The 27,704-nt window shown below is 49.3% G+C and overlaps 1 protein-coding gene across 1 annotated transcript in view; it reads left to right on the forward strand.

Annotated features, from left to right (window-relative positions):
* Positions 1–27,704, forward strand: part of RALGAPA2 (Ral GTPase activating protein catalytic subunit alpha 2) — a gene marked incomplete at both ends in the record, with an annotated part of 88,244 nt that overhangs the window by 30,084 nt on the left and 30,456 nt on the right. Inside the window, 17 exons of the mRNA XM_080341520.1 lie at positions 339–532; positions 1,016–1,114; positions 1,367–1,522; positions 8,051–8,179; positions 9,477–9,605; positions 10,171–10,229; positions 10,500–10,608; positions 10,756–10,866; positions 11,220–11,288; positions 11,450–11,587; positions 12,058–12,241; positions 13,499–14,270; positions 14,579–14,650; positions 14,968–15,091; positions 15,700–15,855; positions 22,666–22,824; positions 26,832–26,959. Of these exons, the coding sequence (XP_080197646.1) occupies positions 339–532; positions 1,016–1,114; positions 1,367–1,522; positions 8,051–8,179; positions 9,477–9,605; positions 10,171–10,229; positions 10,500–10,608; positions 10,756–10,866; positions 11,220–11,288; positions 11,450–11,587; positions 12,058–12,241; positions 13,499–14,270; positions 14,579–14,650; positions 14,968–15,091; positions 15,700–15,855; positions 22,666–22,824; positions 26,832–26,959 (2,788 nt within the window). The remainder of the gene's footprint in view (positions 1–338; positions 533–1,015; positions 1,115–1,366; positions 1,523–8,050; positions 8,180–9,476; positions 9,606–10,170; positions 10,230–10,499; positions 10,609–10,755; positions 10,867–11,219; positions 11,289–11,449; positions 11,588–12,057; positions 12,242–13,498; positions 14,271–14,578; positions 14,651–14,967; positions 15,092–15,699; positions 15,856–22,665; positions 22,825–26,831; positions 26,960–27,704) is intronic.

The raw sequence follows: 27,704 nt of genomic DNA on the forward strand, positions 1-27,704 counted from the left end.
CTGTGTGATCTTAAAAAAGAAAGGAAAAGCCAGTTATTGATTGACTAAATCTCTCAGGATACACGAATGTTCTATTCAACTGTGCTGAAAGCCCCAGCCCTTGCGCAGGGGCAGTCTGATACATACCTGGAGCTGTGGGGTCTCTGTATGGAAGGCCCCTTTGCCCACTTCTGCCATTGACACAAATGGAATCCTGTGCCAGCTTCAGCAGCGGCAAAGAGCTGGTTTGGTGGGAGGGACGCTTTGGAGCGGGCGGGCGGGCAGGAGCGGTGTTGTTGCCCCAGCGGCGCTGTGCGCTGCGTCTGTAACCCGCGGCGCTGGCCCTCGTGTCCCTGCAGACAGCAGCGAGTTCCTGGCTGACGACTGCAGCATCATTGCGGGCGGGAGCCTGGTGGGCTGGCACCCCGATTCCGCCGCCGTGCTCTGGAGGAGGGTCCTGGGAATCCTCGGGGACGTCAACAACATAGCGTCGCCTAAAATCCACGCCAAGGTTTTTGGCTATCTTTATGACCTGTGGTATAAACTTGCAAAGGTACTGTCAACAATGCTTACATCTGATTTTTTTTTTCATTGTGAAAAACACGATTAAATTCAATTTAGTATTAGCATCTAGAACATGAGGGGGAGATCTGGAGGATTCTGTCCTAAAGACATTCTTGTTTGTGGGTATCCTCAGTAGAGAATGTTCTGTTCAATGACTAGACAGCTTGGATTAGTGAATTTAAATGGGGTGAGGAAACTCACAAAGAAAATAGAAGTATAGAGTAGAATACTGCAAACGTTGGTATGTGAAAGCCCGTGGTATGATCTAAAATGGAAATAGGTAAATGGAAATATTTGCTTAGGCTGTGGGGGAGCGCTATAGAACAAGCTTTCCTGACGTTTTGTTGAAGTATAGCCCAGGGTGAAGTGCATTTAAAGTAAATCAAATAAAATGAACAAGTAATAATATGAAATGGAGCATTAATGAAGTATGCTACTGCTTTTATAACCTCTCTTCTCTTAAAAACATTAGATACGGGACAACCTTGCTATCAGTGTGGACAACCAGTCTACTCCCTCTCCTCCGGCCTTAATTCCCCCTCTCAGAATATTTGCATCCTGGTTGTTCAAGGTGAGTTATTTCTGAATGTTTCACACATTAGCAATTCCCCAGTGACCAATTCCTATGTGCTGTGTTACTTTCAGTTTTTAGAGTTGCTGCCAGCTAAGAAGACAAATACCCTCCAAAGGCTCTTTGGACTTGAATCTCTTTTAGGAAATAAACGGAGCAGATTTGCTGTATGGGAAATGTGCTGAAGACACAGTTTTGTGTTAGCTGGCTACTAGGCAAAAATGAATAAGACAGGCTTTTTGCTCTTTTCAGGCAGCCACCCTGCCGAAGGAGTACAAGGAGGGCAAACTTCAGGCCTACAGGCTGATCTGCGCTATGATGACCAGGCGCCAGGACGTTCTGCCAAATTCCGATTTCCTGGTTCATTTCTACTTTGTGATGCACCTTGGCTTAACAAGTGAAGACCAGGTACAAGCTTTATTTGATTTAAAAGAACACGGTTACTGTGTGCTGTTGGGAGTGTCAGTATTTTCATGTTTGAAGATCCGAAGCAGAAAGGAAGCAATTCTTTGCAACAATCGTCCCTTGTAGCCTGGTCTGTGTCTGCGTTTAGACTACATAGTCCCAACCTTCTCAGTGCTCTCCCAGGGATAAGTTTTTTAAACAGCAGCTACTCACTTGTCCCTTATTGTCACAGCTGCCCTGCGCCATCGCTTGCGAGGGCATCTGCAAAAATGAGAATGAATGGTGTCTTCTCCAGACTTTCCCCTTTGAGATTGTCCTCCATGTTTAGAACTGTCATAGCAGCTCTTTTAACGGGTGCAAAGAGGGCTGAGACAGATTGTCTTATCACTGTAAGCAAGAGGTGCTGCCAGAACGTTCCATTTCTATGGATCAGTGTTCTTTCTAGACCCTGTGTCCTGGCTTGGCCTAATTAATAAATATTTGGTGGGAGATGAGGAAAAGACTTAATCTGTTGAGAAGTAAGGAGATCGCTGGGCCACAGGAGCAGCTAAATCCTCCCGGAGCAGCTCAGAGGTGCTCTTCAGCCAACACAGGGGACGTGTATGGCCACGTCCATGCTTTTGTAGCTGCAGCAGCAGCAGCAGCAGCAGCAGCGGTGTGCGGGAAGCCCTGGTGCCGGCAGAGGGCACACAGCCCCGCTGTCACAGCCCAGGGCTGGGGTGCAGCTCCTCGTGAACGGCCGGAGCTCTGGAAAACCTCCCTTGGAAACAGCTGAGGGGAGAGAAAGCACAGAAAGGAAAGAGGTTTCTTCTGGAGCAGCCCAAGAGCTCTGGCTGCTGCTGGAACTCAGGAAAAAGCAGAAGCGTCTGCCGTTTACAAAGCACAAATGGGGAAAATAAAAGCGTAGTGGAAACTCCGCTTTTTGCCAATCTCAGTGTGTTGCCTGAGAATAACGAAGAGCTCGTTACTCCTCCATTTCGCTAATGCCATTCAGACTCAGTTCAGCGCTGCTTGATGTGCAGAGGAGCTTCATTCCCCTGCAAACAGACCGTGTGAGCTATTGGCTGTGATCAGACCCCCTCAATTTAAAAACACACACAGCACGAAATCTTCTCATGTGGAACACACAACTCAGGAAGCTTCAAAGCCTGATGCAGATAGACCAGATCTGAAAAAATAATAATCACTTACGTTTGAAAAAACAAAGACCTTTACATTGATATGGCAGGGCCACAGGGGTGCAAAATATCAGTAATTTCAAGATGTAAGTTGTTTTCATCTGCAAGTTTCCATGAAACGGGCAGGTTTGCGTGGGCGTCCAGCTGTCGGCAGTTCATTTTGGCTGTGCCAAGGGGTGCTTTATTTCCTGCAATCTGGCCTCTTCCTGGAGAACCAATTCCTGCCTAGAAACCAGGAGATTTTGAAACTGTGGCGTTTGTTGTGGCTGAGCTGGTTTTCACCCGGTTATTGCGTTTTGGTGTTAACGGGGCACGTCCTTTCGCAGCCGCTCCGCACTCCCGTCCTGCGCTTTTGTTCTGCCTCGCTCTGCGCCTTGTTTGCCTCTTGGTGGCACCGTTGCCCACGAGTTCTCTCTGGTGTGGCCGTCCTTGCAGTGCCGAGCTGGGGCTTTGGTACTCCCAGGGCTTTGGGGAGATGCTGTTACCTGGTGAACACCTGACAAGAGCGGGTGTGATGCCCTGGGGCGCCGGGACGGCTGGACCCGGCTCCGGGTTCTAGGACTGAAGGGGCTGCCTACCGAGCTCAACCTGGCGGATTTTGGTAGCACAGATGGGTTTTGTTTGCGCAGCACAAGCGTCAATCTCTCACTGTTGAGGAACATGAGGAGAAAGCAGCGGGGTGTTCTCAGGGAGTTTTCCTTCTGTGTGTACTGCTAGTGCAACTTTTACCGTTGATGGGGGAAGGCAACAGAAAGGTAATCAGGAAATTGCAGTGGCTGCTGTAGAAGAGCTCTTTAGGTGGCTACGTAGTTTTAAAAATGACAGTCCAAAGCCTCTTTGACCTGACCGTGATTACCAATATTTTAGTTAGCGTCAGAAATGTTTATTTTTGAAATATTTCTCTTCCCCCTCCTCCCTTGAGGATACGAGTGTGCAAAATTGCTGCTGTATTGTGCAGGTTCTGGTGATGACAGCAAACCAGAAGCATGCACTTTTGAACACAGGTATATGGTATAAGGTAATCCGGCACCCCTCCCAGCAAGCGCAGGCTGACTTTGCAGGCTGGTCTCTGGGGTACAGAAAAGAGCAGCGTAAGGGTGTATTTTATAGCAAGCTCCCGTGGCACTCCGAGTTCAAGATGCAGCAATTAGCTCAGCAGCTGAGGAAGGTAATGAGCTGCGGCTAATTTACCGTGTGGAAGCGTCTGACGACAAATGTCTCTGTGCGGAGCGGACAATCCTGCGGCAGGATTGCATCAGCTGCATCCCCGCGTGGCGGGGCAGGGGACGTGCTTCGCCCGCGGCTGCGCCAGCTCCTCGCCTGCCCCATGGACACGCGTGGAGTGCCCGTGGCGTGGGCTTGGGACGCGCCTGTTGCACTGGGGGCGGGCAGAGCTGCCCCGTTCCACCCATTGCAACTATACATTCAGACAATAAATATAGCTTTAGAAACTAACCAGTAGCAATAATAAAGTTTCCCAGTTCAGGTATTTGTAAAATTTGTGCATTATGGTATTAGACTTTGGTTTTTTGCTTTGTGAGCTTGAGAAAGCCCATAAATATCCCCTTGCTTCGCAGCTCCCTTTTGCTGAAGAGCAAAAGCACCAACACACAGTTCAGCCCCTTCTCAGGAAAACAACCATTGAGATCATTCTGACTCCTCCATTCTGGCACTTTTGGTACTTAAATAATCTTTCTGGATTACTGGTGTTTTTCTCCTAAACCTTCTGTGCACTTTCATGACGCTGTCTTATTTCCATCTCAATTTGCACTCTTGGTTTGAGAAGAGAAGGAGGAAAGCTGTACAAGAGGCAGGTTTCCAGTCTTGTCCGCGTTTCAGACCGCAGGCTGTTGGTGTCACTTTCCAGCAGGTCTCCCCCTGCCACCAGGGCTCTGGGATCTGTCACCGCGCGTGGTGTCACCTGTTGGCAACAGCCACCCCCCCGCTGCTGCCCGGGGACAGGGCTTTCCTGAGCCGACGGCTGACGGGAGCGTCCTGGTGTGAATGGACAGTCCCACTGGCTTGCCAGGCTGTCTCCGGAATAGCATGCTTTTAGAGATCAAAATGTACAAAGGGACATAATAAATCGTGTAGACTTCAGAAATTCCCTGTGGAAAGGACACCTAATAGACAAGGAAGGAGACTTTTCTTTAGCTCAGGGATGCTGAGGGCAGAACAAACTTTAAATGTGGAAGGAAAAGACAACGGTGCCCGAAGGCCAGTGAGCTCAGGGCATATGTGAACTCGTACCTGGAACGTAGTGATAGTGAGGAGAACTCGGAAAAGCGAATGGAAGCGTTTGTTCCTTTAAAATAAAACGTGAAGGATTTACCGGTTAAGTCCTGTGTGAATTAATAATGTTTCCTGGGCTGTAAATTTCAGCCCCTAATGAGGTTTCTGTCTGTGAAGAACAGAGTGAACTTTAAGTGAAAAATCCATGCTGTTCCGCGGAGGCCGATTGGAACCGTGCGGGAGGCAGCTGGCCGGCTATTTGGTTACACCTGTAATCTGCAAAAGCTCCGGCAAAATTAGGTGAAGAATATTTTTGCGGTTGACCTTCCAGTGAACTTGCGTAATTTTTTTTCACTTACTCAATGGGTGTTTATGACCTTGTTATTGGGATTACTGGATTGCCCTGTGCTGAAATACTGTGCCGCTTATAGGGTTAATGCATTTGAGAAGGACATTCGTGTGATTGCCCCTTCTCTCCCCTCCTCCCCATTTTTAACACTACAGAGCATCATTTTGAATCAAAATAGTCCATAATGGTCCTTTTTTTCACTTTTCTTTAACAACATGAACACTAAATTATAGCTGTGCAATTATGTAAACAATGGAAATGCTTCCAGAACGAATACTTCCTTTTGAATTCTCATTTTGTGTAATTGCCGAAAGGTTTGGAGCCATAATAAGCCAAAATTATTTTACACATTTATCGTTCTAAAGGTCAATTATGAAAGAAGTAAAGAAACAACACTGTACAGAATGAGTAAACCAATTTCTATTGCCATCACCATATGTTTTTCTTATTGCTTGTGTTTTCCAGTTACTGTGTACATAGCATTCAATTAAAGTGATTCATTTACTAGGCTGGAAGCTGCAGAGCGGAGTTTGCGTTTGGAGAATGGCGCTTTGGGAGAAGGAAACAACTCGCCTCTGTTTGAATTACCTGATTTTTGCAGTATCGCTGATAGGACATATGTTCTCACTTGGTCTCTTTCTCATAAGCCTGACTCTCCCGATAAGCTCGCGCTGCTACTGAATTACCGCTGAGATGAGGCTGCGCCAGCCCGGGGGGGTGTACCAGCCTGGGGGGGTGTACCAGCCTGGGGGGGTGTACCAGCCCGGGGGGGTGTACCAGCCTGGGGGGGTGTACCAGCCCGGGGGGGTGTACCAGCCCGGGGGGGTGTACCAGCCTGGGGGGGTGTACCAGCCCACGGGTGTACCAGCCCGCAGGTGTACCAGCCCGCGGGTGTGCTGGGGCAATGGGGAGAACAGGCTCCTCCTGGCCCGCGCGGCTGCAGAACCTCCAGCACAACAACAGCGCTATGGGCAGGGCGGGTTCTGCCTCGTTAATTTAAATGGAGTCGCTCAAACTATTGCGACTGAGATGGAAAAGGGCAGTGGCAGCTCATGGGAAGCTGAGTTGAACACGGGGGTTTTGGGGGTTCTTTTGCACTTGTGCAGCACGAACGCGTAAGAGTCGTGAGTATGTTTTATCACTGCAGTGTACGATCTGCACCGTGAATTCAGCAGTTTGAAGCTATACAATGAAAAAGAGAAATTGAGGATTGTCTCTTAGCTTTGCAAAATAAGTTTTTCAGAGGTTTCTCGCTATGAAAACAAACTTATTTTTTTAGTAGTGGTATGTCTCATAACCAGCGAGTAGACCTGTGCAACCAGGTTCTCACTGCTGTCGCGGCACGTGCTGCGGGGGTATCGGTCGCGCTGTGCGCAGGTGCGGGTATGTTACCGTGCAGCGGCTCTGCTGCCCCGACGGTGGTCCGGGGGCTCAGCAGTGGGTCAGTGGGCTGGTTTTGGCCGGTCTGTGCTGCCCACGCCGTCACTTCCGCGCGGGTCAGCGCGGTGACAGCAGCGTGCGCTCCATCTGCCGTCCCTGCCCCGTCACGCGCAGCCCGCGTGCGCCGCGATACCTGCCTCTGGAGGCAATTACAGGTGCGCGGTGCTGCGAGGAGCCCGCTGCCTTAATCAGACCCTTAATTACAAAAAGGTGGGTCTTTTGTTCCACTCGGAACGCGAGTTTGCCGCCGGCTTTATGAGCTGCCGCATCCATCTGCTCTCTTTCCGAATGTTTGCATTGACTGATATTGACTTTAGAATGTATCAAAGGAAGTGATTAAAACTAGTTTAAACATTAACTCGAGTGGCATTTTAGTTTATTCAGGAAAGTGAAAGCATTATCCAGCACCACGTTAAAAACTGATATTATTTATTTGAAATGTACAACACGGTTATTTCATAGGATCTTAGTGCCCCAAACACTTAGCGGAACGCTGCATAGGTTCTGGGCAGGTGTTTAGCGGTGCTGTGAGGAAATACTGGGGGTGTTCAAATCTGTCTTGGTGTAGAGAAAAATGACTTGGGCTTCTTGAGTTTTTGATGTAGAAACTGAGCCCCCTGCGCCTTCAGCAGCCCAGCAAAAGCTTGCTTTATTGTTTTCCAACTTGGAATAATGTAGTTAGTGCAGGTTTGTCTGTGCTCCTGTGCTGTGTGGTCACTTGTTGTGTTTGACATGGCTCCGTTTCTCAGCTCGTCCAGAGCAGCTGACAAATGCCATCTGTGCTGGAGCCCGAGGGCGGACGGCCCGGCTGTCGGTCCCTGCCCGCGCCCGTCGGTCTGTCTGTCTGCTCCTCGGTCTGTCCGCCCGGCAGTCTGTCTGCTCAGGCTCCTGTGGCTGCGGAGCTGGGAGTGGTGGGATTTGAGCAAATACCTCATTGGGAGTAGTGTAATGCGTCACCTGAAATTGAGTAGGGTTTAAATGTTTTGAATCCCAAGTCTGGTCTAACAGGAGAACCGATCTGTTATGCTTGATACAAAGAGACACGAGTGGCTTTTGTTTGTTTTTAACAAGAACTGGATTATGAACACTACCAAAATACAAAGTGCCCTTTTTCTACCAAATGCATCTGCAGCGGAAAGCAGCAGTTGTTCCGTGATGATCAGTTATACGTCGAACCCTGTGGCTCTGTGAATTATCACCTTGATTAGGGTGGAACTGCTGAATTGCAGAGTTCAGGCTTCTCAAACGCTCCCTCCTGGTTGCAGGCTTTGCTTTTGCTGTGGTTTTTGTTGTTGTTTGTTTCTGTTCTCAAACAGGTCCCTTCTCTTCCAGGATATCTTGAACACCGTCATAAAGCACTGCCCACCGTGGTTTTTCTTCCTGGGCTTGCCCGGCTTCACGCTGCTGATCGGAGACTTCATCACGGCGGCAGCCAGGGTGCTGAGCAGCGACGCGCCCGAGGTGAGCGCGCCGGCGAGCTCGGGACGTCTGCACTGCGACAGGTGTCGGCTCGTTAGCGCGGCGCCAAACGAGGCTCCTGGGGCGGGCGCCATGGCAGCCGCGGCGCGGCGAGCTGACTCGGTGGTGTTGCAGAGGTGTTGCATCAAGAGGCCGAGGCGCGGGACGCCGGACCCTCGCTAAGGGCGCAGCGCCCGCGCGCTCAGAGCTCCGCTTGCCTTTCAGACTCTCATCGGCTTTTTGCAGTGAGCCGGGGTTGAGAACGGGGAGCCCTTTTGGCAGTGCGGAATTTCTTGCTGGATATCAACACTAATAGAAATGTTATTCTAATTGATTAGATTGGTGATGGACAAGTAAAACAGCGACTCAGTGTCGCAGTGCCAAAATAAGGGTAAAGGGCTGGCTGTCCTGGGCAAGGCGGGAAGGGTTTGTCGTGCACGAGCCGCTGGCTCGGGGAGCCCTTCCTGTGCACTTTGGCCGAGAGCTGCTCCTGCCATCTGTGCGGGGACAGGGCTCCCGTGTTTGTGCAGGGCCAGCGTCCTCGCAGCCTTTACAGCCCTTCTGGCATCTCTGCAAAAACCCATCAGCCTGCTCATCGATCCAGGGCTTAAAGTGCTAATGAGCAATGAAAACTTCGCTTTCCATGGGAAAAGAAACTAACAAAGCAACCCAACCAAACAAAAAACCCCCAAAACCCAACCGAAAACCAGCACAACACCGCCTTCCATTTCTCCTGCAAGCATAAAACGTAGCGTGCGTTGCATTTTCAACGTTACGCAAGGTTGTGTAGCAGTACTTAGTGCATTTATAGCTCGTGTCTTGTTGCTTTTGATGGTTTTATTGAAGTGGGAATCTCTCTACACACTTTTCTCGTGTGTACAGTCAGTTGGAGTGCGTTGTGCTGCCCCTTGTGTCCCACAACCAGCTAATAGTGGTGCTGAGTTAGTGCTTCAAACTCTCTCTCCGCTTTTCTTCAGGTTGTCCTGTGCTTTGTGTTGACACGGAATCGCTGATGGTTGGATTGTGTAGTGGCAGAGGAGGTGTTCAAACTGCGGAATGCTTGTAGGAGCAGGGCCAGGCCCTGCTGGAGGAGTGGGCAGGTTGGGCTTGGTTAGGCGCAGCTTTGTGCCGCTGCTGCTGAGTTGGGAAGGAAGAGGCACCGGGACGTGTTCCTCGGGCCCCTGTGAGAACAGCGCGCTGGTGTTGGTGGTGACGGACAGCAGCCTCAGACTCGGGTCATTCCCGTGACTCGATGAAGATTTCGTTGTTCCGAATGCTCTTGTGTGCCTCTCCTCGCCAGGCTCCCCGCTCAGAAGCTCACACCATCCTCGGTTCTCTCGTTTGCTTTCCAAACATCTACCAAGAAATCCCGCTCTTGCGGCCCGTTTCGGAATCCGGTGATATCATCGCAGGAACTGCAGATGTGAAGGTAAAGTCACGTTGTATTAGTAAATCCTAACGTATTTTTGGTATACAGTCACTTCATTTTTACCGTCCCCTTTTAGTTTAAAATATAAACCCCTCCTTCTCCTCAGACCCCCCAGCTGCACACATTACATGTACTTATTTGATAAGCATTGCTTTGCTTAACGTGCACCATAAAATTAACAAAGCTTAGATACTGCAAATTACATTTTACTTTCAAGGAGAGTGAACTGGCTGGGATCAAATGTGATGTTTTCCAGCCAGATGCCTGTCAGGTCAATTCATTAAGTGGTGGTGGCGGTGTTATTTCAAGTGTCCGCTCGTTATATCTGTGTACGTCAGCTTGTCCTGTCAGAGATGTGGGGTGTGCACAACGGGAGACGTTTTTGCCTTATTGGTATGATAGTGAAATGTGAAGAAAATTCCGCTATTAGACAGAGCCATCAACTTAGGTGAATAGTTTTTTTGCTGAGAATTAGTTTCAGTGGAACACACCGAGACACAAAACAACTTTAAATAAAGCAGATGTATGAAAAAGTCACTTATTCTGATTTATCTTATTATTCTAGTGCTACCTCATAAATATTTTATTGAAGAATGCTACAGAGGAGCCAAGTGAAGCTGCAAGGTAAAATAGTGAGTAAGAGAGAAAACGGGACGGTGTTTGTGCGTGTGCTTGCACAGCTGGTTGTTGCTGCTGCCTCGCGGTTCGGTGCTGTTTGGCCGAGCTTTCCCTTGAGGCCCGTGGAGTGGGGTCACTGTGTACCTGCAGGCGTTGACCTGTGCTGCGACCTGGGAGAGGGCAAAGAGAGATGGCATCTTGGGGCATCGCTTCCTTCTTTTTTCCCTCAATATGCTTCTGAGGGTTGTGGCCAAAGCAGCTTTTCTCTTTGCGCAGATGCGTCGCCATCTGTGGCCTGGGCGTCTGGATCTGTGAGGAGCTGGCGCAGGGCACAAACCACCCCCAGGTGAAGGAGGCGATCAATGTCATAGGCGTGACACTGAAGGTATTGCTCTGACAGTCTCTAATCAACAAACATTGTGTAAAAAAGGCATTTTCATTGTTTTCAAGTAGTCGCTGGTTATATGGACCACAGGCTGAGGGTTGTCTGGATATTTTATTTGGCTTTTAATTATCATCTCTTGTCTTCCAGTTCTCTAATAAACTGGTAGCTCAGGTAGCCTGTGATGTTCTTCAGCTGCTGGTTTCTTATTGGCAAAAGCTTCAGAAGTACGAATCCTCCCTGTCCAGGAAAATCACTGAAGTACGTCAGTTTCTTTAAAATATTTGTATGGAAATTGTACGCAAAATAGTTTTCTTAATTCCTTACTTGAGCCACCTTAACTGCAACTGCTTTAACTTTTCTTTCCTGTGCGGCTCTAGATAGGTGATGTACTTGCTGGAGCCCTCGGGCTGGTGTCCTTCTCTCGCTGGTAGTGCTTGATTTCCAAAATCCTCAGTAAAACGTGCTTTCTCTTGGGCGTGTTTTCCAGGGGCGGTTAGATGCTGCCAGGACAATTCACCCTTTGTCACACCCTTTCCAAATGAAGCTTGTGCTCTGCTGTTATGGGGAGACAAGCTACATGTCTTTCTGGGATTTCTTCTCTTCCAATGCAGATCCTGGTGGCCACTATCGCGTTTCTTTTGCCGAGCGCTGAATACTCCTCGGTGGAAGCAGATAAAAAGGTGCGTCGGTGCCCGGAGCAGTCTGCGCTCCTCCTTTGCGCTCTTCGGGATTGAATGAATTCCCTTTGAACCAGACTTGTGTGTTTAACTTTCAAACTCCTACCTTTAAGTAGGAATTTAATAGAATACACCTAAAAACCGCGTCACATGTTTGTGTTTAGTTTATAGTTTCGCTGCTGCTTTGCTTGCTGGATTGGTGCATGGCGTTACCCATGAAGGTGCTGCTGGAGCCTGTGTCTGCGGGTGCTCTGGAGGATCAGCACGTGGCCAAAGCGCCGTTGCTGGGCTACATTTACAGAGTGAGTACGAGGAGCGGACGGGGTTCGTTGTGTCCAGGTGTTCGAGGTGCCTTTCACAGACCCATTGGGCACAGGAGCGTTTTTAGCACACTGTGGAAAATCATCAGTTCTCGCAGCGGGGGCAGAACTCAGACAGGTGAGAAGTTAACAAAGTAAAATGGTGAGAAGATCAGAGATGTAGAACAGACAGGAAGCTGAAGAAAGAAAGGTAAAATGTGAGCCAGTGAAAATAATCCTTAGAGAAATATTAGACCTATGTGCAATGGGCTGGAGTCCTGAAGTGAGCTGTTAAAGTACAAAATACGTGCTGAGGAAGTGTGTTATTTTAAACTGCTGTATGTAGACGTGGATGGTTTTTGTAGCACGTCCTGGCTTTCACGATGTGGAAACGGCGGTGGGTCGCTCACTGGGCGCGTTTATTGCTGCCTGTGGCATACGAGGCCCCTTGTGAGCGTCGCGCTGTCCCTCAGGTGCTGCACTGCTGCGTGAACGGCTCCAGCACCCACACGCAGCAGAGCCACTACGTGCTGAGCCTGGCGGACCTCTCCTGCAGCGACTACGACCCCTTCCTGCCGCTGGGCAACGTCCGCAGCTCGGAGCCGGCCCACAGCCCCTGCGCCACGGACCTGGGCAACCTGCTCACCGTCGCCGAGGGTAAGAGCTGGCCGAGCGCGGCGCCCACAGCTTCCCGGGTCCCGTCTCTGCCTCCAGAACCTGCTTCTCGTGGCTCTGTGTGCAAGCTGTGCCTGCAAAACGGGGCAGCGCCCCATTTCAGCGCCTTTCAGTTGCCTCTGGTGTAGGATGTTTGAGTTTGCTGCTGACAAGGCGCATGGGGAGGATCACAGGAGGAAAGTGACGCTGCACTGCTGTACGGCAAGAAACCTGCCCAGAGGATAGACCAAGAGGCTGGTTTGGCCTTTGGTGCTATTTATAATTTAGTATAGAGAATTAAGTTCAACAAATCAAACTTCTTTCAGAAGCGTGCAGCTGCCCTTGGGTGTTTTCAGTAGAAAAGACTCCACTGTCATAGCTGATTTGCCTGTTTGGAGTGATGTGAGAGGAACATGGATGATTTGGAGCAAATTCTGCAGCTGCAGAAATGTGCCATTCCTGCCGACTGGCAATCTCCCTGTGCCTAAAGCGGAAAGGGGTTGTTGGTACCTTGGAATGTTATGTCACTAACTTTACTTAAAGTCAGCTTAAAAGTGTGCATTGAAACTTACGGAATAATGTATCTCCACCTGATTTATCATGGAGATCATCTTTATTTCAAACACTTGTTAAAAATAGCCTTAGAAACAATGGCTGGTCAACTGTCGATTAGGTCCATGTTAAGTAATTTCATATATTGATACACTTTAACGTGTTTCTGCAGAAGAATCAAAAGTACAATATGGTAAAATACGAAGTTGTGCAAGATAATTTTGGATTGGCAGCCATGCTTTGAAATAGTATTTTCTGGTTTTGATACTGTACCGGTTTTCAATCCTACCACTTATTTTCTTTGATTCTGTGTATGTACTTTTAGTTTTAACGAAAGGTTAAAACTTTTCTGCACGGATTTCCTGCTGAGTAAAGTGTGTTAGTAGCAGAAAGATCAAGCTACCTGTCAGGTGCATGTGGTGGTTTAGGTACAATGAGATGTTTCTTTCGTCTTGAGTACGTTAATGCCCTACAAGTTCTTTGGTTTGGTTGTTTTTGAAGCAGGTTAATTCAGAGATTTGCTACTGGGGGATTCAATAATAGAATAAAGAACCTTTTTATGAGAGAAGGCTGAAGAATTTTGGCTTTTAGGGGCTCGCAAAAGGCTGAAGGGCAAGCTTCTGAAACGCGACAGGAGTTTGCAGGCGCTCTTTTTAATTACCTCTTGCTGCTCTTACTGAACTAGTATCTTTTCCTCGATGGTTTTAGAGAAGAGGAGGAGGAACTTGGAGCTGATCCCGCTGACGGCGCGGATGGTGATGACGCACCTGGTGAACCACCTGAGCCACTACCCGCTGAGCGGGGGCCCGGCCGTGCTGCACAGCCTGCTGAGCGAGAACCACGACAACTCCTTCGTGGACTCCTCCGAGCTGTCCTCGGACGTCTTCCGCAGCCCCAACCTGCAGCTCTTCGTCTTCAACGACAGCACGCTCATCTCCTACCTCCAGATCCCCGCCGAGAAGCAGCCGGGCGCCGAGCCAGCCGCGGCGCCCTCGGACGTGCGGGTGATCGTGCGGGACATCTCGGGGAAGTACTCGTGGGACGGCAGGGTGCTGTACGGCCCGCTGGAGGGCTGCCTGCCGCCGCGCCGCGCGCCCAGCGCCTTCGCCATCTCGGCACGGCCCGAGTGCCGCTTCCTTTCCCAGAAAGACGTTTCTCAGGCGGAAGAAGGAGAAGATGCTCTGGACCGGCTGCTGGAGCAGATTGGGAGCAGCAGCCCGGAGTGCCTCCTGCATCCCCAGCGCAAGCTGAACGAGCCGTCGCCACCGCCCTTCGGCATGAGCCGCGACCAGGAGAACGCCATCACCGAGGCGCTGATGAGGCAGAGCGCCCAGGAAACAGAGTATATGTTGAAACGCAGCTCGAACCTCAGCATGAAAGTGGCCCGGCAAGAGCCGCCGCGTCCTGCCGAGCCCCAGGCGTCCTTCTATTTCTGCCGCCTCCTGCTGAACGACTTGGGGATGAACTCCTGGGACAGAAGGTAGGCAGGGCGCTCCACAGTGTGTCTGCAGGACTCCCGCTCTCCTCACTTGTACACAGGTACAGGCTTAAGAAAGGGAGAGCCCTATAGCTAGGTGGTGGTCAGAGCATGCTGCTCAACTTCTGCATACGCCTGCTTCAGGGGTTATTTTAAACAGACATCTGCAGATTGTTTATAAGAATAATTTTAAAAGTCATTTGAGTCCCGTTAATCTGATTCCTTTCTTTTAGCTATTTGAGTGAGGAAAATATTGTGTCTGTATTGTTGCATTCTCCTTCAAATATTTTTTTTTTTGTATATATTTATAGAAAAAGCTTTCATCTTCTTAAGAAAAATGCAAAATTACTGCGAGAACTGAAAAATCTGGATTCCCGCCAATGGTAGGTAACGTTTACTAAAAATACCATTGATAAGGTTAGTGTTGCCAAAGAAAGAATAAGTGTGTTACCACACCCAAAAGTTCCTTAGGACTGCATGTGCCAGCAATACAAATGTTTGTATGAAAAATGGATTGTCTGTTTCTAGAGGGTTCTGTAGCCCGGGTGGAGCAGCTGTTTTCACTGATACCGCACACCTAGAACTCAAAATCAGTAGCAAGTCACACAAATCACTGTGTTCGTAGCTTCTGGGTGCAGGTGATGTAAAAAATAACGTTGAGCTCGCACTTGTTCCGCTTCCATTGTCGATGTGATTGCAGCCGCGAAACGCACAAGATTGCGGTGTTCTACATCGCGGAGGGCCAGGAGGACAAGTGCTCCATCCTCTCCAACGCCAGGGGCAGCCAGGCCTATGAAGACTTCGTGGCTGGGCTGGGCTGGGAGGTAAGGGTCGGAAATGCAGGCACGCTGACATGCGGGTCCGGAGACCCACGCATGTCGGTGTAAACCAGTGAACGTAGGTGAACGGAAAACCAACTGCTTGTATGGCGGCACATTCTTTAATGCTCAAAAGAAATAAAAGGTAAACTTTAATACACGCTCACACTTAGCAACACTTAGATCACCTTTTTAGCAGAATTGTGGCGATGCACGCGCTACTTGTGGGTGGACACATCCTGCCTGCTTCCGAGGGACAGGCCGTGCTGCAGGACCTTGCTGCTTCCTGCACCTGCATCCTTCAGAGCTGTAGCAGCGTTTTTCCTTAATTTTAGCTCCTTTTAGCCCGTTTTGTGGTCAGACCACTTACCCAACCACAGGACTGCTCTACAAAGGATGAAAACGTTTGGTTTTAGTTTGCATCGTTGAAATGGTGTGTCAGTAACCTAAATGACATGAACGTGTATGTTTTTTTGAAATGTCTAGTAGCTGCGTTTCGTGTTTAGGGATTTAATTCTAGAGCGGTAAATTCACCAAGCCTTGGTATAGAAATAAACACTGATTATTCATCAGGCTTTTTGAATTTGATCTGATGGTGACTTTCACTCGATCAGGTCGACCTCTCGACACACGGCGGGTTCATGGGCGGCCTGCAGCGCAACGGCAGCACGGGACAGACGGCGCCCTATTACGCTACCTCCACCGTGGAAATCATATTTCACGTGTCTACCAGGATGCCATCGGACTCCGACGATTCACTGACCAAAAAGGTACATCACTTGCTCCAGCTGTCTGTAGTGTGAGGAGCTGAAATTGAAGTTTAAGCTGGAAGCAGGCTGTGCTCGCGGGTCCGAGCTGGCCGTCTGCGCTGCGCCACGTGCTGCTCTGCAGCCAGATTATCGGAATTAAATGGCATCTAAATTCTGGATTCTGAAACATAATTAACATTTCCATGGTAGCCTCGAATACTACCATTAGTAATAATATTAGCAATAATTTCATTTGTGTGTTGTCTGCCTGCCAAAACTTGTCGTTTGGTGGAACAAAACAACCAAGTGCAGCATAATAAAACCTTACAGCTGGATTGTCCAGCGCGGAACAGAAAAGTGGAAGAGAAGCGACAAGCACAGTCCCCAGAGCAGCCGGCTGATATTTAAAGCCATTATCTGCTTATTCACAATTGTGGCGAGCGGGCTCGGCTGCAAAGATGGCAGAATGCAGCCCGGAGTGGTGCTGGTAGCTGTGCGGAGTCGTTTGTCTTCACTAACAGGGAATGATTTGAGGTTGTGGTGCCTGCCAACTGCTGCTTGCAGTCAAAGGAGGTTTTAGGTGCCTACCAAATCTTTGCCTTTTTAATTAGGATTGGCAATTTGTCCCGCGTAGGTTGTTAACGTGCGTTAACAATGTGACTACAGCCACCCAGCCTACCGTGTGAGGCTGTTGTGCTCTGAAAGTTACCTATAAGTATGTTTGTTGTCCAGTTTCAAGGTAACGTGTGCTTTTCCTCAGAATGCAAAGGTGACATTTGTGATTCCCAGGCCTGAAAACTTGCCAAGCATTTAATAGTAAAGCTGGATCTTTTCTCCTTTTTATTGTAATGCCTGTCATTAAAAAAAAGAGGCCAACAAAATTACATGTTTCTCTTCATGTTAGTGGATTTACATGGCTATGGAAAAAACAATCGGAGTATTTGAGGGTAGAGAAGTAGGACTGTGGTATGTTTTAAGAGGCTGTTTAGTCTCTATCACTTCCCCAGGGCAGGACTACTTGTATTTTTATTGTTCCTGGCCAGTATTTATCCAGCTGCTAGTTAAAAACTCCAGTGGTGAGTGCTTCACAGTTTCCCAGGGCAACCTGCTCCTATGCTCCGCTTTTCGTACCATGAGAAAATTTCTTGTAGCATCTATTCTGCCTCAATTTAAGCCCATTTATTCTTGCCCTATTCCACATGGATATGGAGAACAGGTTATTTCGCGGCAGACTTATTTGTGTTCGAGAGCTGCTGCCGTGTCTTTCCCAGGTTTATTTTTCGTACAGGAGCTGCGGTCGTTGAGCCCGAGCGTGCGTTGTGAGCCGTGGCTCCGGATGTTGCGTTGGCATGGCAGAGGCAGCGCAATATCGTCTGGCTGTTGAGTAATACGGGCCTGGGAGAGCAGAGCGCTCGGGCTGACGGGGCTGCCGCAGGGGGAACCGGGGCTTAATTGCCAGCGGTCTACTTTACTAATTCCCCTAATTCCCACCCACGCTAGAGATTAACGCAGACATTGAGAGAGTCTGGTTATTCTATTTAATTGTCCTCCCGATGTTTGCTTTAAGAGAATTTATTCTTTGTGAGAAAGAAAAGCAAAAGCATTTAGTAGTCACCAGCCTCCAAGTCTTGAAGTGCTGGGAAACAAGGCCAGCTCAGTACAAATTATCCACAGAAAATACCACAAAATAATGGCGTTAAGACTTAAAAAAACACCCTTAAATCTGCTACAGGAGCGGAACCCCGCAGGGATCGGATCAAACTGTGTGTTGTGTGAAGGAAACAAAGCTCCGGGCAGGCGATGGAGCTGGGGAGCAGGGACACTGGGTGACTTCTCTTGACGTGCAGCCTTCCAGGGCTCCCGACACAGCGGTTCTGTGAGCGAGCCTGTATTGCTGTGCACGTTAGCGTAGGCTTCTTGACAAATCTTGCAGAGGCGAGGTGTCCTTAGCAGCACTGTCACGTTTCTGGTAGGTCTCTGATCCTTTGCAAATGCTGCCGGCTGGCCTAGCCTGTGCTTCAGACCGGCGTTTTGAGCGGGAGTGGGTATCCACTCCATTTCATCCTGCTAGAACTCTTACAGTGTCGGTTTTTGCCACGTCTCTCGTGCTGCCCGGCCACGGGGGCCCGTACCGACACCCGCGAGGGCAGGGACACCGACACTCTGCAACACCCGCCCGCAGCCCGCAGCCCTCGCACGTGCAGAGCACAGCTGGCGCGTGCTGGACCATACACACGTGCCCTTAAGCAAGAGGAAGATGCGTTTATTTCCCCCACGTGTCGATGCTGCCCTTGCAAAGTCTGCAATACCTGGTCGAGAGTTGTGATCAAACGCAACGTTGCTTCTGAGATTGCGGCAGCTCTCAAGATCCTCACGAGTATTTTAACGCTTCCACTTGCTCGCCAAATAGCTGGTGCACGCTGGGCTTAAATGCTCACCTCGCTTTATTGGGGCGGTACGTCCAGGTCACAAAAGTTATTTTATATTTATTACTTCGCTCTGTCAATGCTGCTTTCGCGCAGCAGCGCGTGAGGGGAAGGCAGCGTGCCACGTTGCTGTTCGGTACCTGCTCCATTTAACGTGTGCTGCGCTAGAGCTCCGTGTGCTGCGCTAGAGCTCCGTGTGCTGCGCTAGAGCTCCGTGTGCTGCGCTAGAGCTCCGTGTGCTGCGGTAGAGCTCCGTGTGCTGCGCTAGAGCTCCGTGTGCTGCGCTAGAGCTCCGTGTGCTGCGCTAGAGCTCCGTGTGCTGCGCTAGAGCTCCGTGTGCTGCGCTAGAGCTCCGTGTGCTGCGGTAGAGCTCCGTGTGCTGCGCTAGAGCTCCGTGTGCTGCGCTAGAGCTCCGTGCGCTGCGCTAGAGCTCCGTGCGCTGCGCTAGAGCTCCGTGCGCTGCGCTAGAGCTCCGTGCGCTGCGCTAGAGCTCCGTGCGCTGCGCTAGAGCTCCGTGCGCTGTGATAGAGCTCCGTGCGCTGTGATAGAGCTCCGTGCGCTGTGATAGAGCTCCGTGTGCTGTGATAGAGCTCCGTGTGCTGCGAGAGGACAGCGTTACTGGCAGGAGAAAATCTTCCCTGTTGCCCATCAGGGTGCAGCGGGGGCCACAACTATTTTTCCCTTGCCTTCCCCCTGCTTCCATCAGATAGGGTTGCGTGGATACTATCAGGGATCTGAGGTCCCCCTTATCTCCTCGCATGTCATTTCTGCAGTTGGTGCTTGTTTTGCCCGCAGCCAGCAGGAAGAATTGAATGCGGCTGGGCGAGCCTGGCTTGCGGCGAGCTGAACAGACGGGCTGACCACCTGCTGGCCGGGGACGCGGTGCAGCAGGCCGTAAATTCTGGGGCTGGGGAATTAAGCAGATGCAGTAATTTCACTTAAAGATGTTATTATGGTTCTTTATTTTTACTGAACACAAGAGGATAAATTCATTTCTGGTATGAACTCACAAGGACAAGTGTGCGTCCACCGAGGATGAACTCGGCCCCTTATTTTTGTGCAGTGCGGTGGTAATTGGCAGTTTGTATTCCTTTATTTGACATATACGCTGACATATCATATTGCTCATTCGGGGGAAAAAAGAAATAAAAACCCCCTCCAAATAAGTCTTAGCCCTGGAAGAATCTTTTCTAGAGAACAGCCAGAATTCAGGTGATAGCTTTTGGTGCTGTGGGGTTCAGCACTGTGGGTTCTCAATTTTTGTCTGTCTCGTGGCAAGAATGAAAATCGATCGGAGTAACAGCATCCTACTTTCCTCTGTCTTGTTCCACCTAAATTGCACCTAACGGTTTGAAAATGAGCTGCAGAATTTTTACGTGATTTATTCCATCTCCTGCATTGTCATAGCAGAACTTTTTCAATTCAGAAATGTGGTTGCAACCCCACACTGAACTCTTGCTCCTTCGCTGCAGAAATTTGTTAGCCGGGGCTAGATTAGATTTTTAGCAGCTAATCTAGCTGCTGTAGGGGTTCGCAAAGTGGGGACAGAGCTGTGCTATTGGATTTGTCCAATTCATTTGACTCCAGGACTATAATTGCACTTATGTCTTACAAGGCTTTTATAGCCTAGGGCTGGCGAGCAGCAGAAAAACAAATTGGCAGTGATACAGTACGAGTGAAAGGGAATGAAAGGCGCACATTATCAGTCTCCAGGCAGCGCTGCTCTGGCAGGAAGTTTCCTGCTTAATTTACAAATAAAACTTAGATTTTCGGATGGGTCCGCTGTCAGGCAGACAATGGGGACGTCAGGCCGGCCGTTCCTCCCGCAGCAGCAGCCGCCACGCTCCCCGCGAGCAGGAATTCTTGCGCCAAGCAGACGACCGCGCCGGGGCCAGCTGGCCGCTAACGCAATTAGCGGGAGGGCCGGGGAGGAAGGACGGACGGACGGGGTCAGGCGGGCGGTGGGTGCGCGGGGCTGGGACACACGGAGCACGTCCCGCCCGCCAGAGCTGTGTGCCGGCCCGGGGAGCCCGTGTGCCGACCCGGGGAGCCCGCGTGCCGGCCCGAATGGGCTGCTCCGTGGTGTGCAGGCTGCAAACACACGCGCTGGGGAGGAGAAGCCATCCTGGTTTTGTGAGCTGCCTTCCCCGAACAGACACCCTTCAAGTCCGCAATAAACATCTGACCGCTCGTGGTTGAGCTGGTCTGGTTTTTGGTTTTGCTTTTTAATATAGATCTTATTTCCTGGCTGCTTTGGGATTTGTTTTCCCCCCACCCCTGTACTGCCTGGGGGGCGCAGTAGGGGACCAGGTCCCAGCACATCGTCTGTCTCGCTTTGTACCTGTAAGCAACGCTTCCTTGTGTCCGTCAGGGTAGCAGCTCTGCCCCACAGCTTGGATTTTGGATGAGGGATACAGGAAAATAGCAGCTGATTTGTTGGCACTGATAAGATTATTACAATGTCTTCTTTCAATGAAATTATCTTTCAAGAACAAATACTTTTGATTAATACCGATTTTATATATGTAACATGTTACCTTATGAATGCCATGGTTACGGGTGTATGACTTGAGAAGGACGCCAGGCAGTGGGTCAAGGTTGAGAGTGGGTTCGTGGCATTGTAGCCGCGGTGGGAATTTGTCAGCACACCATGTTTGCAGGACTGTGAGCACGCAGCCGTCTCGTCCTGTCCCAAACACGCTCAGCAAGCCTCGGTTCGTCTCACTTCGCCCTGTTTACTGAGCTCTGTGCTCTTGGGCGTGATATAAGTACAAAGCGTATTGGGATTCTTCAGCATGGAAAGTGTTTTACTATTATCAGAATAGTTCCTTGTGATTTAAAGGGCGTCTCTTAAGCATCATTTGGGTGTATTTTTGTCCGTGTTTTTCCAGCTGTGGATCACCCCAAAAGCCGCCGTGGGCCGGTGTGGGACGCTGGCTGTCTGTCCCTGCCGGGCTCTCCAGGTCGCGGCAGTTCCCGGCCCGGCGCAGCGTGCGGGACACGGAGCCTTGAGCCGGCCCAGCGCCGGGGTTTGCGGGCTAAACCTTAGACCTGACTTTTCGTGGCCTCTGAGGTGACCCCGCTGCAGCTGTGCATAGGCAGGGAGAGCAGGGTTTGGTGCACACGCAAACCCCCGCTTAGTGCTGCGCTGTGCTACCATCAATGTGAGCATCTTCCTGGGTGTTGCTTTATTTTTACTGAACAATTCAGAAAATACAAGAGAATGCACAGGAGTCAGGATGGCCATGAGAACAGTGATTTATACTGATTTTTGCAAAGCTCTAGTAAATAGTATTTTTAATGTTGCCTTGATTTTATAAGAGGCAATGTTTGTATTCAAACAGACCTAAAAACGTCTTTTATTCATAGGTGTACATGAAATACAACTCTTTATCCTGTCTCCCCCGGCACAGAGGAGTGAGTCTGCTTTGCGGGGCGCTGCCCGGGCTGCGCTGTGGGCTGGCAGGAGGCACCTCGGGCTGATGAGCCGTTATTTAGCAAGGAAAGTCGCTGCGTGCCTTCCCCTCGTTCCCCGCGCAGGGCCGGCGCCGCGGCAGAGCCACGCTCGGGCTCCTTTGTTCGCTCTGCTGTGCACATTGTTCCAGGGGCTCGCACCAAATTGGGGGGGTGGGCTTCTAAGCTTTAAGCAGGACTTAAATTCTCTTTATGCCTCGTGCTGGCGTTCTGAGTGTGGATTAAATTTTAACTTTAAAGCTTACAGTTGAAACTATTGTGCGTAGCTTTACGTGATTGCCAAATACTTTTTGCCATCTGTTAGATCACCTCCCGTTCCCGCAGCAACAAAGCAAACACACGGGCTTTCAGATGCGTTTCGTAGGCATCGCGTTTAAATTTAGTCCGTTTTTTGGTGCAACTCTGCTCCAAATACAAAGGTAACTCCCCCAGGATTTCCCCTTCTCCCCAGATATTTTGCTTGTGTTTTCAAACAAAACTCCTCTCCAGAGTCAGCAGGAGAGATGTGTAATGTAATAAATTCAGCAAGAGCGCTTCATGATTCCAAGTTTCTCGCCGTCCTGAGTCAAGGCGGTTTGTGTTTCTGGGACAGCCACCTTAGTTCAGCCGGAATAGGACGTGCTGGTGGCTCATGTTTTGCTCTAGTAATTCAGATTTCCATCTCGAATTATTGTAGGTAATGTACATTTACATATCGTGCTAATGGCTAGTTTGATAATTACTTAATTAAGCCATCAGGCAACAATGCGTTCTGAAGGCAGCAGATTATTTAGCTGATCTTTTCATGAGCAACTGGAGAAAAACAATATTTTAACTTTTTCCGTAATGAAATATTTCTACTATTGAGCATTGTAATTCAATTTGTAAGCCGTGACCCCTCATAAACTGTTGTTATCACTCTGATTAATAAAGAGCCAATTTGCTGTTGCAGCTCCGTCACTTGGGAAATGACGAGGTTCACATCGTCTGGTCTGAGCACACCAGGAACTACCGCAGAGGCATTATTCCCACCGATTTTGGAGACGTTCTAATTGTTATTTACCCCATGAAGAACCACATGTTTTTCATAGAGATAATGAAGAAACCGGAGGTACGTTTTGGCTGCTTTATTGCATCTGTCATACGGGTTATGTGGGTGACCAAGGTTTTGTTGTTTACATGGAGCTCGGTGGTTTGGACCTTGGGGTTTTTGTTGCAGAAAATAGGAAGTATAGTGCGTTGGTCTAAAGGTATGCTGAGCAATGGGCTTGTAGTTTAAAACTGGAATTATTGGTAGCCATGGAAATGGCTCCTACTTCAGTTTCTATTCATGCTTAGTGCTTAAGGAAATATTTCCAAATTCTCAGGAGTTATTGTAGAAATAACAGTGTTTAAAATCATTGTGAATTTCCAACGTGAGGCAATAAAAGCAAAATAATACAGGTTTCAGTTCCTTATTTGCTATGAATTCACCCCACGGGGCTTTGTCAGTGTTGTCCGTAGGGTGCTGTGCGGAGCCTCACCTGTTTTTGAGACACCGTCAGACCTGGGCTCTGGAATGGTGCAGCCAGCGCGTGTCCTCGCATCAAACCGAGTATTGGACGCTTAGTTTTGTGTTTGAGTCATTGTTATGCAACCACGTTTTAGGCTTATTTTGGAAATAATGATTTTGTTTTTCCTTTGCCAAGTATCAGGGGTGTGTGCATGTACATCTGCGTGTAAAGAAAGCTACTTAAATGCTTGTCTGTTACGTTATAGATGCAAAAATGCATATGAAATATGCTTCCTGAAAGCGATCATTGTGACAAACACCATTTCCCTTAAGCGAGGGAATAAGCGGCAGTGCAGAAATGCCCACGCCAGAGGACAGATGTCCCGGCTGCGGACAACGCTTTGAGTTGGGAGTGACGGGGCTTTAATCCATTCACAACCAGCGGTTTGCCAGTGGACGTTTCCAACTTGCACATTTGTTATATATTGAAGTGTAGAGGGTTTTTGCCCCGTGCTTGGTTTCTGAGCACTGCAGTTCACCTCTGGAAACGTTAGCATTCACTGCTCCAGCGGGAAAATCAGGATTTAGCGTTACAAACCTGCTTGGAAATGGTGCGAACCAATGGAGAAAAGCTATGTCATCTCACATATTAGTCAAAAGCAGCCAGCGGGCAGAAAGAATAATAGCTAACTGGAAATTTAGTGTTATCCCTGCGTTTAAAGTACAAACCATTACAATGTAATAAAATTAATCCAGACATTTCCAGGGCAAGTGTGGCTGACCTTTTGTTCACCAGCCACTGACCCCAGGGTGAATGAAAGAGCCTCGCGGAGAGAAATGGCTGTTGTTTGGCTTGGGTCCCTGGTATTTAAATTGCATTCCCTAATCAAATGAAAAGGCTGTCCTCTCTATCAGGTTACAGAATCCATGGCAACATTTGGCCTTTTATATACATAATGTTAGCCTTTTTGTTTGCGTCTAAGTAGAGACACCTGGAGCAATGTTAACATTAACCGATTTAGCATTAATAGCTTCATTATATAAGAATTTCTGATCAGATAGCTGTTACTTTTGTTATATTGCTTCAGCTTGTATTGTTTTCATTTTTTATCTCCCTGCTTGGCAACCGGGCAATGATTTGCAAATTTTTTTTGTCTTGATTAATTAAGCAATATAATTATCAGGAACCGTGATGCAGTCTTTGCTCCACAAAGCTTCTGGGGGAAGACAATAGTAAGTCTGTTAGTGTGAATGCATTCCACGCGTCACAGATGCATGAGGATATTCCGAACAATGAGGGGAAAAGCTGCCTGCGAAAGAGGACAAAGAATGCCAGGCAGACTCGACACACTGCACATACCGCCAGGGACATACTGCGGCTTCCCTGGGACACAGATGCCTCGTTAGATTGCGGCTAGTCAGCAGAGATTAATTCTCAGCCATTTGGTACAATAATTTACCCATTCCCCACTCTTTTAACTAGCCCTGCTCGCTGGAGAGGGGACGGCTTTGTGCTCAAAGGGTTTATTTGACCTCGCCTACTTTTACTGCGCGCAACAGAAATCATTATTTTTTTCTTAGAAATTGTAATGAAGCAGGTGTTTGCAACGGGCTGAATATTAATTTTTGTTTCATGGGTAACTTGCGCTGACATTTGGAGAACACAAGGAAGGGGATATTTCCCTTTACTCTTTTGTTCGGTTTGGTTTTAATTGATTCCTGTCAAAGCATCCTGGGTTTTTTGTAACCACTCGGACCCCGTTTTGCTCCGGCGTGTTTAATCCCAGCTCGGGGCGGCGTGCTCGGGCGCTCCCCGCTCCTTCACGGGGCCCCTACGGACGGGAGCTGGCCGTGTGCGGCCCCCTTGGCTCTGCCGGGAGTCAGCAGCTCCGGCTGCGGCCCCGGAGCCGCGGGAGCGCCAGAGCCAGCCCTGTCCTGCCCGAGCTCCGTGTTCCACGCGCCAGCGAGCGCCGACTTTGCACGGTGAAAACGCCTGCGTTTGGAGAAAACGCGTGCCTGGGACACGGGCCTGGGGATAATCTCTGGCAGTATTTGGGGGCTTGAGAACAACCCAACCAAACGAAGCCGTTGGCGGGGTCGGCGGCAGGCGCGGCAGAGCGGGCGGCGCTGGGACGCGCTGGCTCTCGGGGCTGGGCAGCGCGAGTTACCGTACGGGACAGGCGTTCCTGGAGCCCGGCTGTCACCCCTGCCGATGAACACTTGTTAAACTGCTTGGTTGCAAGTGTCAGATTGGAGGTATTTTTTATAAATTTGCTATAAAGTGCCCACAGTTTGTTTTTGTTTTGTTTTTTAATATGAGCATATATATATGTGTATGTGTTTATATACACACATATATAAGGTGTATCAGATATACACACCCTGTCTACATTTTAAGTATCTAAATTCTGTAACACCGTGTTAAGAAAACGTGCCACAGTCTCCAGACTCCAGCTGCCTTTGACTTCAAATACCTGCTGTTTGTATGTTGGTATAATTGTAACACTAGTAGGCACTTAATCTCCTTATTTGCAATTATATAAAAATACATGTTTACGTTTTTTTCCTCCTTTTGACAATACTTGATAAAGAGTGTGTGCTGCACATTTCACCTGGGAATGTAATTGCTTCAAGAGGAACAACTTGATGCTCTAGAACATTGTCACTTTGGTGGCACAGGTTGTTCTTCCTGTCACCCGTATTTCCAGCTGCCTCGGTAGCAATGCTAGCATGAAAAAGAAACATCTTACACTAATCTATTGTTTGAGGAGCAGGAAATCATCTTAAGTAAAGGAATGACCGAATAACTGTGTGAAAAGACAGCTGTCATTTGCAGATGTTATATTAAAACCAAATTTCTGCTGTAATTCATTGCCACTTCTAATTAGTGGAATTCCCTAGATGCAGGGGATTTATATTATTCCCTTTGTCCGTTTATTGAATGACTGTCACAGTCACCCACAAGCAGTTGAAGAAGAATAATAGAGGGTATTTATTTATGTGATAGGCCTCTGTACAGATGGAAGAAAAATCTATAGCTGAAATATGAATAATGGCTGCCAGCTTCTGTTCAGGGGGTTGTTGGCGCTTTGGGGTTTTTCCGCTGTGAAGGGGAAGGGAGTTTGGTGCTTGCGGGTACTCCAGTTTGTTCTCGTGAGACGAGGGGTGTCTGGGTCAGGTGTGTGCGGTTCTGGGCTCTCCTCCCCGCGCTGCCGTGTCCCCTTGGCCAGCGTGGCCATGGCCGGCAGCGGTGGTTGGCGGCACGGGGGGCCGGCGTGCCCTGGGCAGCCCACATCCCTGTCCTCACCACCTCCTGCGTCCCACCACCCTGCCCTGCTTGGAGCGCCTCCGTTAGTAAGTTTTGTTTCCTTCCTTGAAGCCCACGGAAGGAGTTTATAGAGGATTGTCTAAAACAAATACTTCTTTGCAATAACTCCTGCCCGTGTCGGGTTCAGCGGGGAGTCAGGGTCTCCTCTTGGGACGCAGGACAGAAGACGGCTCTTAATATCCACTCAAATTGGAATATCAGTGTCAAATTCACCGAAGTTGCTCTCGCGCTCTACACCATCCTTTTGTCTTCCACCGCCTCGCCTTTACATGCGTGGTTTTTGCTTTGGGGCCCGCAGGTGCCGTTTTTCGGCCCCCTCTTCAACGGAGCCATCGTGACGGCGACGCTGCTGCCCAGCCTCATCTGCGCCACGTGCATCAACGCCAGCAGAGCCGTCAAGTCGCTCATCCCGCTCTACCAGAGCTTGTATCCTTTCTGCCGCCGCGGGGCCCCGCTTCCAGCGTCCTGGGAGAGGTAAGCTGGCCTCGGAGTCCTGCCCTCCGCTGTCGCTGCGGGAGCCCAAAGCTTTCTTCACGTCAAACTCAACGTTTGCAGTTGTTCACGCTCAGTTGCCATCCGGTGTGTTAAGAATAAGATCGTAACATCACAAGTGTTCTCCCCAGCGGCTTCAGACAGGCTCGCTGGGGAGGGCTTGGACTTAACACCGATGCTTTGAACTGTAAGTAATGGTAATGCTCGGTTTTCTTTCGCGCTATAGAAGTTGTCTGTGGTGTACGTTAGGCTAACACGCAGAGCTCGGTGTGTGCTGCTCTTATTCAGAGAAGCAGGCTCATGAACTTGGCGTGGACTCGTTGTGTTAGTGACACAGACGGGGTTTGGCCTCAGATGCGCATGTTTCACCTCCTGAATTCCAGTTTTGTTCCGGCCACATCTGAGTTTGGGTGTTTTCAGAACACGTTTTCTGACAGTGCTGGCAGGTAACTAGGGGGTGCTTCTCTGTCACAGGACTTGCAGCACAGACTTCTTTATTCTTGCACGATAGACGGACTAACAGCATCATTACAGGTTTGCACTTATTCCGGGATTTTCTCATAATGCCATAATTATGCTAGAAACGCTTTATAGCTTGTTTTGTTAATCATATCACTTACCTCAGGACCAACGCTCACTGCGCTTCGTTCTCTTTGGGGAGCTTTTGATTGGAGTATTT

Source organism: Nesoenas mayeri (assembly GCF_963082525.1).
Source record: "Nesoenas mayeri genome assembly, chromosome: 3".
NCBI classification, from domain to species: Eukaryota; Metazoa; Chordata; class Aves; order Columbiformes; family Columbidae; genus Nesoenas; species Nesoenas mayeri.